The sequence below is a fragment of the Opisthocomus hoazin genome, chromosome 8 (genome assembly GCF_030867145.1).
Source record: "Opisthocomus hoazin isolate bOpiHoa1 chromosome 8, bOpiHoa1.hap1, whole genome shotgun sequence".
NCBI classification, from domain to species: domain Eukaryota; kingdom Metazoa; phylum Chordata; class Aves; order Opisthocomiformes; family Opisthocomidae; genus Opisthocomus; species Opisthocomus hoazin.
This window is the reverse complement of record NC_134421.1, coordinates 14,876,250-14,888,475: the sequence shown is the minus strand read 5'-3', so window position 1 is coordinate 14,888,475 and position 12,226 is coordinate 14,876,250. Positions and strand designations below refer to the sequence as shown.

Below are 12,226 nucleotides of genomic sequence, written 5' to 3'. Positions count from 1 at the left end.
ATTCCAGGAAGGAAGAGGGGCCGGATGGGCCTCCATCCCGGCCTCCGCCAGGCCCCAGAGCGGGGAGGCCGTGGGCGCTTCCCTGCTCGCGCAGGGGCAGCCGCTGGCGCCGGGCCCCCCACAGCCAGAGCGTTGTGCTGGCAGCGGCACCTCTGCTTTTCCGTCCCTCAAGAAGTGGCCTCAGTCGTTCGGGCGGGTGTGGGAAGCCGGGGCCGTGCCAGCCAGCATAAGTCTTCCCCGCCATCAAGGGCGGCCTCAGGCAGCGTACTTGGTGTGGTGCCTTTTATCAAAATCTTGCGCTTTTAGTCCCCAAATACACTTCAGAAAAAAAAAGGAAAAAAGAATGACTAAGGAGTAAAATGTAAGTCCTGTCGCTTGCGTCCAGAAAATCGTACAGGTTGTTGATGTCAGGACACTAACAAGGAAACAACTAAATGGAAGTCCTTTGCTAGATGACGTCTGTGTGTCTGGAAACCGGCCAAAGCCAAGAAGCAAGTTTAATTGAAAGTGAAGACAGCTGAAGGGAAGCATCCCACACTATAGATTCAGTTATTGGAACTGCAGAGTGATTAGCAAGAGCTCTATACCAAATTAGGGTAAGTATCGAGGGACAAGGGTGACGTTAAGATCCATTTAAAACTACTTTGTTTCAGTTTTTCATTAATAATCAGTATTTCAGACTTAGATGCTGCTTTTCCCATTAATTTTGTCCACAGACAGTTTGGGGTAGGGAGATGGCACACACAATCAGGAAGGCAGGCTGAAAAAAAGATACACTTGGGCGAAGAAACAGGTGTTTCCTTTTTGCATATATGCAAAAATTTGTGCAAGTAAGGGTCTAATGCAGAATTACCCATTTTCTTGGTAGATGATAATGTCAAGACATTTACAGATTTACTAGTGCTCTGCCACAGTTAAAGTACTAAAAAGCCTTTTTCAAGCTAACACAGGGTTTGCATTCCCTGCTATGTAAGAAGTAAAGCAAAAAAGATGGTGAAACCACTGGCCTGTGGTGAACACGGCTGGGATTTCTGTCTGACTCGCGAGCTTTACTTTTTTGCAACTGTCACTTTCAGATTAATAGCTTAGTTGTCAGTGTTTTCAACCTTTTTTTTTTGGTAAACATCTTATTCTCTGTGTTCTAGAAAAGCGGCTTGTGTTTGTCTAGCACAAGTTTCTGATAAGTGTGTAGCTAGTGCTATCTCACCACTTCAAAATCCCATTTTGCTTTCAGGAGGAACAAGTAATTTCTTGTTGTCTTTATTTCATTGCTCTGAGTAGTACAGGGGTTTCTGGCTTTCTGGAGCTGGGGTGCTCCCTTGCTACTTCTGTCCATGCCACCAGACTGCTGCGCCGCTGGTAACTTTCGACGGCAGCTGGAGCAGAGGCAGATGAGCTGTTCTCGTGCTGGCTTTACTGCTGTTATTCAGAACCCGGGAGGTGGTTGTGAAACTCGAAAGAATTGCATTAACTTCACTCCCCTTTTCCCAGCGTCACCAGGAAAGCAGGCGTGCCTCAGACCCAGGGAGGAGAGGTTGCTTGGTCGTGTTTCTGAGGTTCTCTTTGCAACTGAAATGACTCGGCACTTCAAGCTGAAGCTTGGACTTGGTAGGAATTGGTTCTCCAACTGCAGACATATGGATGAACTCACCAAGCTATCGGTTTCTACCAGCGGAGTTTTAATCTGCAGGCTTTAGGTTTAGTTTGGCTGTCAAAAAATAATTCTTAATCAAGACCTCACTGATTTTTGCATCTGGCAAAAATGGCAAGTCCGTGATGCAAAATTAATTTGTTCTGGGATCAGGTTAGGTCAAGGAGCATTATTGCCTCTCTAAGCTAAGATTGAGTTTTATTTTTAAGAAAAGGGTAGGAGGCATTTCAGACCTTCTATTATGTGTTACAGCTGTGGCATTTCCTCCAGAGGACTGACCCTACTCCAGTCCTCTGTGGCCTTTCATAAGTTAATAGCACCTGCAGAGCATTTCTTACTGGTGTCCTGGTTTATTGACAATTCTTTGTGTTTTCAAGATGTGTCTAATTCAGCAACTTCTAAAATTTATCAAACTGAGAGCTGTCAAAAACCCAACGACCCTAAAGCCTGGCAGTTCTGCTAGTGCAGGAGCATCTCCTTCGCTCTTCAGTCATCTGTAAATGGCTGTCCTGTGTTTACTTTGTGACCCAGCATGGTACCTGCGGCTTGCAGTTTGTAGCAGACCTTTCTATTGCAAATGCCAGTGGAAAAGAACTTGTGTTAGCACAGCTTGGAAATGAAAGAAGGGCGAAAGTTTGAAGTAAATGGGGGGGGGTGTGTGTGTGTGTGTGTGTGTGCGTGCATGCGTGTTAAAGGCTGAGTGGATTTGACCGAGTTGTGACTTTCACCGTGTTGAATCCAGCTGGCTGGCACAGAGACTGTTGCTGGGGTACAACCACAATGCTCACGCATCCTACGGAAGTGTGGAAGCCCACATGTGAGATCATTGATACCATTTGGGTAAAATCCCAATATGTGTTGCAGAAAGCTGATGTGCTGTATTAGCTTCTGTTTCTTTTTCTCCCTGCTCTGAAGCAAATCGCAAATACCCGAGAAATGCCTTTCGGTGGTAAACAAAGTAATGAAACATCCCAGTGGCAGTTTGATTTGATTTTGCAGTCTTGCACTGCCTAACTCAATTTCTGTATGAATGTCTGGTTGCATGTTGGTATCGAAAGAGAAATGTAACTGGCAGGAGGGAGCCATGACAGAGATCGAGTTATCTGGGGGTTCCCTCTCCCACCAGGCTGCTGCCAGAAGGCAGGGTCCCTCTCTGTTTGTGGGCAGGATATTTATCTGTGTTATTTCTTCCCTCTCTCTCTTTTCACTTCCATTTTGTGAGATTAGTTTTGTGCGTGTGCAGGCAGAGGAGGAGAGTGAGCTGTATCCCTGGCCTCTGCTGCCTCAGATTGCCTGCTAACTAACAGGGGATTTCTGTTGGGACATTGCTGGACTGTCCTGTTCCAGTCGCAGGAGTCCAACGCTGTCATTTCTTGCTCTGTTTAGTTTTCAACAAAAGCAAACTCCGTATGGAATAATCATGCAACAGGCCCTGGATTCACCATTAGTGACCTGTAAAATCAGCAGCGCTGGAGATTATTGGCGGGAGACGGTTTCCCTAGGCGCTTCCTGCCTTCTCTTGGAGAGTTAAGTTCAATTAGAGCAATGATATGCACAGCGGGGATTTTGCAAAGAGTTCAGTACTTGGTGGCAGCGTTGCTGTATGAAAGGCAGAGATATGTTTGGCCTTTTTGTGACCTTAATGATCCAGCTGCTACTCTCTTTCTAAGCTCTACTTTCTCCAAATTCTCGCTTTCCTAATGGAACCTTCTTTCTCACCTCTTCTTTTACCTTCTGATGCAACCACATCCCTCAGACTTTTAGTCTGATTTGTGGGGTTTGCATTCCAAAAAACAAAGTGGAGATTGCTGGCTGTAGTGTTGTGGCTTTTTTTTTTTTCCCTCCGCTCAATTTTTCTTGTTTTTTTCTGACCTTTTATGTACTGAGGACTGCCATCAAATCGCTGTAATCATCTTTCTCTTCCTTTTCACACTCTTGTGACTTGCTTCTACTTATGAAACCATTCTGTTTCTAGAGATGGTTTCTGGGCATGCCGGTCCTTTGACTTCAGGAAATCCCACAAAGTTCGTTTGCTGTCTCTTTTCTGCCACAGCCTCATGGTGCTACTCTCTTTTGTTAGTCCCTGATGTGAAGAACATCATCCTCAAGATAACAATTTCTTTTTCCTTTCTTAACTGTAACTTTCTGCTTGTATTCCCTGCCCATATCTTTAGTATCTGCAGTGGTAACTTTTCTGTTTATTCCTTATTCTCTGTGTGGAAATCTTCCTGGTTTCCAAGGTGTTGAGAGACTGGCATCCAAGCATGTTTGATGTACAGACCTCACAGGTGAGCGTATAAGAACTGTTAAAAGCATACCTGGAATGGTCTTTCAGGAGAGGATCATATCTCATGATACAAGGTGGACATTGATTGCACTTACCTAACTTGGTAAACTGTAGTGTGTGGGAGAAAATGCAATCAAAGTACAAATCAAAATACATGCTTATGTTGGGGGAGAAAAGTACTAGCTGTGCGTTTTCATCAGGATGTTGCTTGGGTTTTAGTTAAGTTTGCGGTTAAAACCCAAAAGCTTGGTGAGACCGTGGTGCTGTAGCTGTCAGTCTTCACTTGCTTCTTCCAACTTCTGTGTCTCTCCTTCTGTTTCTGTATTATTTGTGGAGTTTCGTGCTTTACCTTCTTGCTGGCTGTTAGTATTTGAGGAGAATGTACTCACAGGGTGGTCAACCTAATTAATTACTGTTAATCCCCAAAACTGGCTGCCAGAAGTTTTGTTGTCCTTGAAGCTCTCATACTGTGCGTGTTCCTGTAGCTTTAGCATGAGAGCCTGAGGAGAGGCTGGATGTTTGCTGGCAAGTGTCCATGGAGAATCCCCTGGGTAGGTTCGAGGTAAAGAGGAAGAGAGGAAGGGCAAATATGAACTTAAAATAGCATTGCTAATCCCTGTATTGAGTTATTAGCACCTTACTTTTTAGCAGAAGTTGTGTTAATGTGTCCGTGTGTAAACTGTGAAATTGTGTCAGTGGCCACATGCCCTGTGTAGGGCAGAAGACCTCTCTCTGGTAGGAGCTGGCCTATTTTAACTCGAATATCACAGAATATCCTAGCACAAAATCCAAAACACCTCAGAAAAAATTCTTTGTTACAGCAATCGTACATTGTCAGCTTCATGCCCAGAATGTCTTTGATTTTGACAATCTGGGATTGTTTTGCTGTGCTCTGTCAGGGTCTTCCCCTTGGGCCTCTCTCCCCGCCCCCGTTTACCCAAGAGCTGCTGGAGAAAGTGCCGGGCTGGCTTAGGAGTTCCTCCTCCCAAGTCATAACAAGAGATAGGAGCAGACTTAAAAACTGATTGTGGAGGGTGGCTGCCTCCTTTTCCTCCCCCTAGCATTCTGCAGGCAGTTGCTCGTGAACACGCAGGGGTACCAGGGTGGAATTGGTGTAGGCTTTGTCTAGTTTTGTTCATTCTCTGTACAGAGAGAAAGGTGCACGCGTGGAACATGTGTGAGCGCCCTCTCCCCATTTCAAATAGGTGGTGTTGGAGGGAAAGTAACAGAAAATATACCAAGAAACAGAAAGAAGCATTTAGGAAGTATCGTGAAGTATGTTATCTTAATCCCCGCTGCACTGCTAAAATAGAGATGAGTCTGGGAATTTTGTGGAGAAATTCCAAAAGTATTGGAGGTTCGTGTGTTGCCACAGAGCAGGGTGATGGGGCTGCCAATAACACAAAACATGTAGGCTCAGAGTCCCTTCTGGGATGAAGGAAGAAAGTCTAGAGGATTGGTTTCCTGTTGGGACTGTGTGAGGTATTGCTCAGGCTTACTGTTGTGATTGAAATTACACTGAGTGCTTTGTAAGTTCATGTTAAACTATTACTATAGTTTTGGAAAGGAGAAAATTGACACTTTATGGCTAATGTTTAGGGAAACACTTCTTCAAGACTGGGCAAGGTGGGCAGTAGCTTCTGTAATTTTATGTTCTGTTTTGTTCAGTTTTCATGATGGTAAATGAAGTTTGCATACAAAAATTCTTCGGAAAATTACAAAAATTATACACAACTGAAATTACAGGGGCTAAGGTAGGATTAGTTTATGCTTATTTTATGGCTTTGATTTCTTTGGTTTTTTTCTTTTCCTTCTGCATGATTTGGCGTACACAGTTGAAAAAGAATCTTAGGTGTATTGGCTTACGTGGAAAATAGGAAGTTAGCAGAATACTTTAATCTTAGCTCATTCTTCCCCCATTCCATGCAGGTTCTTGTTTTCGGCTGAGTTAAGACAGACGTACAATTCCTTGGTTTCAGTTCCTTGTAACCACTACACTCACTCTGTTTTCTTGTCTTGCAGAACGAGACTCTGACTTCAGGTTATCATGGATACCCAGCAAGAGACAATCAAGTAAGAGTCTGATTGCGGTAAATGTGTGTGCATGCGTCTCTGTACACTTATGGGTGTTTTGTCCGACAGCTTCCTGGCTGTCTTGTTATGGAGTGGAAATTGTTTTGTTCTATTGTGGAATGCTTGTGGAGATATATGTGGTAAATTGAATGTTTTTATGGCCTCCAGCAGTATGTGGCAACGTGCCTGGCAAGGGGTTAAACATGATCCACATTACCAACCGCTCAGGAAATTCTTTACTCTTAAAAATGTTATAACTTAAAATCCCTGTCCTAAGCTGCTGCTATATCTCCTCGACATTAGTGAATGTAGATGTTCAGTGCCAGTGCGTGCTTGGCCCTGTTTTATACTTATTGCTGTAATTCTAGCATCTGGGGAGCAAAACAACACCACGTTTTTGTGAGAGTCTGCTTTGCTGGTGAGTAGGGAACAACACGTCCCATTGCGTTGGTGCTAGTATCTGTGAACTTGTCTTGCCTTCCTTTCAAGTCCTGCAGGGCCCCTGCCCCTTGCTCTTATGCAGTGTTCTCCTACAGCAGTAAAGATGGTGCTGTTCGGTGCATTGCATCTCTAAGCATTCTCTTGCCTCCTAGCAGAAGACAGAGAAATCCCAGTTGATGAATTTGCACGACGGAAGGAGGAGATGCTTTGGAACAAATGAAATTTAATGGGTTGTAAGATACAACTGTCGCCCATTAAATCTCCCTTCTTAGAATGAAGATTTTTCAGTGTTCTGCAGTGCTTCTGCAAAGCAGAATGTGAACCAGTGTAACAGGAAATTAATATGCACGGAAAATCAATAAAGCAGCACATTTCAGTAATGAGCAAATAACAAAACCAAAATCAAATTCTTTAATACTCTCAGGTACTGCTATATAGAAAAAGTGAGTCTCATCATAGCTTGATGAGGCCTGGGTATATGCAACAACAGCTTAATGGGAGGTGTTTTTATGAAGGAAGTGTGGCATAGTGCAGCCTCAGCAATTGAAGAGATTGAATCTTCAGTGCTTGTAATGTGTGTATGAATTTCCATACAGGAGGAAATTATTCAGAATGTCTACTGGGATATATTAAACTGTTTAACCAGCACAAATAAATATTACATGCTGGGATGCTGTGGGAGTTGTGTTCCTACTCTATCCAGGCTACGTAAGGTATGCTAGGTTGGCAGGCAGAGCCAGTCCCAGATCCTCAAAGCGGTTCATACCCGCTTGTGGCTTTACCCTTCTGGTGGCACCCTCTGCACCCTGTTTTGCGCTTCACTGTACCTACCCATTTAGGGGTGTCTTCGGGTGTTTCATTTTCGTGACTGTCAGTATGTCCCACTTCACTGGTTTCTTCTTTCTCAACCCTTTATAAGTCTTCTGATTTGAAAGTCCAGAACTGGTGTTGCTGACTGGTGACCAGATCAGGGGAGATGGGCACGGGAAGCTGTGCAGCAGCCAGGGCGTGAAATGAGAATTACAGCCTGGGCAGCCCTGGAGGGCTCTGTGTGGATGAGCACAGGAAGTAGTGTATATTAGCCAGCGTGCGTGTGTGTTTCAGATGGCAAATGATTCGACTGAAATTTCTTAGTGGAACAGCAGCTGCAGTTTAACTTGAGTGTTTTCATTGTAACAAATACTTGTAAAAATCTTTTTTGCCTGGTTTTTTTTTTTTTTCTGCTCTTGCTAACATCTTGATTTGTGGTAGGTGTTTGTCCTTCTATCTTGCTTTTGTCCCTGAAGCAGCTTAAATCCAGGTTTGGTTTTCACTAATGGGGTTTCAAGGCTTTTAGCTAATCTGATTGGGAGCCACTAACATGATCGCAGCATAGAAGAAAGTCCTCTGTTGCCACAGACTGGGGCTGGTGTGGGAGGGACAGCAGTGGCTGATCCATCACCTGCCTTTCTGCACTGGGGAAGGAGGAAGGAACTGATGTGGGAATATGTGTAGCAATCCTGACCCTGTAACAAAGTAATTAGGAGATTCAGGAGCAATTGTGTCAAATTTCCTCCCATTAGGAGCTGGATTTGAGCAGGTGAGTGTAAGTCTCTGTATCTTGGACCTTCCCATTGCAGTTTTTTACTGTAAATACTTGTGCTGTGCTTTTTACCACAATGTTTTACTTAGCAGAAGTAGCAAAGCAGAGTTTTATTTTCAAGGCATCTTGTCCTGTGACCACAGTAGTTCTGCTGGAATTTCTGTGGATATAACTTGCCCTTTCTTTCACCTTAGGTAGCATCCTACTTCTTCACTTGCAAACCTTTCACTGTGCTGTTTTTACACCCTCTAGTGGTTAAATCATACCCAGATGTTCCAAATTATTGTCATTTATCTTCATGCCAGTGGAAATATGTGATTGATTTGAGTCTTGGCTTTGGCCAGATGGGAATGCTTATGTCTATAGTATGAGGTTTTTTTTTAGTTTTTTTTTTGTTTTTTTGTATCATTTCTTCCCAAATCTTTAAGCATTCTGTCACCATCATGCATGGGCAGCAGCACTGAGGCAAATGAGATGGGTTCACGTCAAGGCTGTGTTCCTCTTAATTCTGGTGTTCTGTGGTTGCTTTATGATAACCCAGAGCTTTGGGTTGTTGTGCAGGTCCCCCATTCCTGCCCTGCCAGAGTGATGTCTTACTGGAGTTTTTGTGGTGACAGGGCTCGGGGAGCGTGTGTGCTAAATCATTACGGTATAAGGTTGCCTAAAAAGAGAAGGCTTTCTGTAGCTGAAGTGTTGCATTACTGGGGCTATGTTACTGCCCTGTAAGGAGCTGGAGAGCGTTCTGGGACTGTTCTCAAGAATTCAAGGTTTGCTCTGTGGACATGTAATGCACATACAGAAATGGCAGGATGCCCCTCCTTTTACCCAGAGCTAGGCTGATGGCACAAATGAAGCCCTCAGTAAAGGGAAAATACAGGAAGCGTTAGCGTAACATTGTTAACTGAGATGAGAACCAAGTCTTTTGGTGAAGAGAGCTTATCCCCTGGGGACTGTTCAGTGCTTTATCCCTCTGTTGGGCCTGCCAACAAAATGGTGTTTCTTTTTTTGTAACATGAGCGCCTGCCTAAAATGCAGTGAACCAAGACTTCCTTGCTTCATTTCCCAAGCTGTGACAAACAGCTCTGAGGTACTGTGAGTTGATCTCAACATGGAAAATGACCGGTACAGCTATACTAATAGAACTTTTACTGTAGACAAACTCATCGAGAATAAATACTCTGCTTCCAGAAAGCTATTCCATGCTAACTGGGCCAGCTTGTTTTATATATAGCCAAGGCCTATGTCATATTGCTCTAGTGCTTTTCATGTTGAAATGTATTAGACATGATATCTAGAATTTGTTTGAGCATTGAATACTGGTACTTCTGTGGCAGAATTTGGCAGCTGCACAGAATAAATTCTGTTCCCCAACAGGAAGCAAAATGAGCAAGAACACCTTGTTTAGCTGCCACTGAATGGAAGAGAGGAGGAGAGAGTTTATGGAAGCAGGAGGTAATTGCACACACCAGAACTGGGTCAGGATGTTAGAGCTATTACGCCTCTTCTGTTATGGAAAGTGATCCTCGGCTATCACAATGGGTTAGGATATTGGTTTGAAGCGTCTTTTAAAAGCTTGTACTGCCTTGAGTACAATTCTTAAAGCCATTGGCTCAGTACTAATGTGGTGGAAACATCGTTACCTATCACAAGTGACACTTCCTTCAACAACTTAATTTCGGTGGCTGGATTTCCATCTGAGCACTCGCCAGGCCTGACCTGTTGTTCTCCTGTATGTAGATGAGCCTGCAGCCCAAGGTAGCGTGGGTGCCCATGGCAACTGCTAGGAACAGCTTTACCACTATCCCCTTGGTCTGAGTTCAAGCTTAAGGTGAAATGCTGTTAAATTCTCTCCAATTGTCAGCCTGTCCCCCTGGGTCTTTATTCGTTTGCTGCTGTGCCGTATCTGTTGGGGCATCGTAGGCAGCAGGCGGCTGTGTGCACTCCCTTTCCCGGGCCATGAGCTGGTCTGGGTGAAGTGAACGTTGTGGTGGCAGTCTGTGAGAACAGGAAGCTTCCCCTGTTGCTTCCCCCCTCCCCTTTTGTTTTCTTTGCCTAGTCTTCCCCTCCTCGACGCGGGGAGTTGGGCAAGGAAGCCCTTCGTCCTGAGATGTGAGCTCCCGTGGGGAGGAAGGACAGCAGGTCACCGGGCTTGCTGTGGGAGCTGATGGCACAGAGGCACCGCTGCCCCCGTCAGGGGCTGCTTCCGTTGGTGGTCTCTGAGCAGTGGGGATCTCAGCAGAGCGTTCAGAGTGGGGAAACCGCTGTCCGCTTGTCCGTGTGGTCTGAGGCTCCTTCACCTATCTCCTCCTTCTCAGTCGCGTGGATGAAGTGTGACTTTGGGGATATTGCCACAACTTGATTAGCAGCTGAGTGGTTCAGCATGGATTAGGATATCCACAAAAATCTCTTGGTTTAGTATTAACAGACTGAGATGCTGTTGTCATAAAACAAATAAAGAGTGACCTGGAGGAAAATGGTTTGGCCACTTGTTTGTTTTTCTTTGTACCGTGATAGCACCAGCCACAGTCTCTCCAGTGCCCTGCTTTGTTGGTCTCAGAACAAAAACTCCCTGTCTCAAGAGTTGAAGTCTGCAAGTAGTGTTCCTGAAAAGCATTTGGGTTTTTAATTTGTTTTCCTGCTTGTAACTGACCATAAACATAAACCCTGTAGTGTGTATGCTGACCAGCTCGGTAACCAGTGAGATTGTGGCAGTGGAAGTGTTCAGTTGTTCAGGAGATAGAAAGGGGGGTTGTTTGTGGGGTTCTGGTTTGTTTGTTATGTAGACTTTTGGTTTGAACAGAGTGTATTTAATGCAAATGCTACAACTGAGAGACAGAGGGATGTTCTAGAAAGGCCTTAAAGTTTTAATGCCTTACTCCTTGAGTGAATAGCCAGGACAAAGATCAGGAAGCGTCTGAGGTCCTCTGAATGAAATGGAGAAGACCAGGCTTGGTGTTCTTGGTGCTTCTGAGGAGTGCCTCTTTGCTTGAAAGCAAACAACCCTAAATTTGGGATGGGAGCAAACTAATGAGGGGGAACTGTTCTAAACTTCTTCCTTATGTTTAAAATGAGGTGAATTAGGGTTAAGACTGCCAAATCTAATGCTTCCTGGCTTCCACGGCCTCTCTTCAGGCAAGCAGTGAGATGTTTCCACTTTGTACTAGGCAGGACCGAAGGGATGTTCTGTTACTGACCTAACTGCAGTGTCCGGTAGAAAATAACAAGCTTCACTTCAGCAATCGTGATCTGGGCAAAAATGTCCACAATCATGGATGGTTAGAAGAGGAACTATAAGATCCACTGAGACTGGTAATACTTCTCACCTGAATCCAGAACCGTCTTGGTGAGACACTTGGTTGAACTCCTGAAGCACCAGGAAGTGGTTCCTTCTCTGCTCAGGCCCAAACTACATCCCTAAGAAACTGCAGGGAAGGATTCAGGAATTGGGATTAGAATAAATTATAACACGTACACCACTAAAACCGAGCCTATTATAAACCTGCTTTCTGAAATTTTACTCTGAACAAAGTCTCTGTGCTTACATTGGCCACATTCCCCCAAATCTCTCCTTTCTGTTTAGCTAATTTGCTGTCGTCAAAACCCTTGAATAACAGAGGAAGCACGGTGTCTTGCAGTTGACACAAGTCTTGCAAGCAGATCACCCTGGCCGTGTATTTATTCCCATTTTCCCTGGCGTCTGCTGCCTTTGTAGCCTCTCTGAATACAAGGCAGGGAATCCTTCCCTTACAGAACCTGGGATACCTTTCATAAACACCTCCAGTGAGCTCCACACCAATGCACGCCTCGCTGTTACTCAGTGACAAGAGAGAAGAAATAACCACGTGGAGCAAAGTTGTGTGAGAAGAAGTTTTTTAAGGAGTGCGTCTAATTCAGATGCGTGGGAAGGCTTCCTGGCAGTCAGGTCCTTCAGTCCTGTGAAGCGCTTCTCAAGGGGAGTAACGATTACCTTGCTGGTGAATAGTCCAGCCAAGGCTCGGGGTTGTAAGGCGTTGGCAGGAAACGGGCTGGGTGATGTCATACAGATTCCTTTCGTGTTTGAGTCCTCTGATTCAAGCAATTCCTCATCACTGCTTGGGGTTAGAGAGAGGAGATGAGTCATCCTTCTTGGGAGAGGACCAGGAGACCACTTTTTCTCCTATGTTGTACTTTTTGACCGTTGGAAGCGTTACCC

The 12,226-nt window shown here is 44.7% G+C and overlaps 1 protein-coding gene across 13 annotated transcripts in view; it reads left to right on the top strand.

The window, feature by feature from the left end:
* RBFOX2 (RNA binding fox-1 homolog 2) overlaps positions 1-12,226 on the top strand; it is a 171,380-nt gene that overhangs the window by 29,865 nt on the left and 129,289 nt on the right. For all 13 annotated transcript variants that reach the window (XR_012764782.1, XR_012764781.1, XR_012764779.1 and 10 more), the window contains exon 2: positions 5,961-6,011. Coding sequence is in view for 9 of the 13 variants with exons in the window: in XM_075428521.1 (XP_075284636.1) it covers positions 5,961-6,011 (51 nt within the window). In the remaining 4 variants the exon portion in view is untranslated. The remainder of the gene's footprint in view (positions 1-5,960; positions 6,012-12,226) is intronic.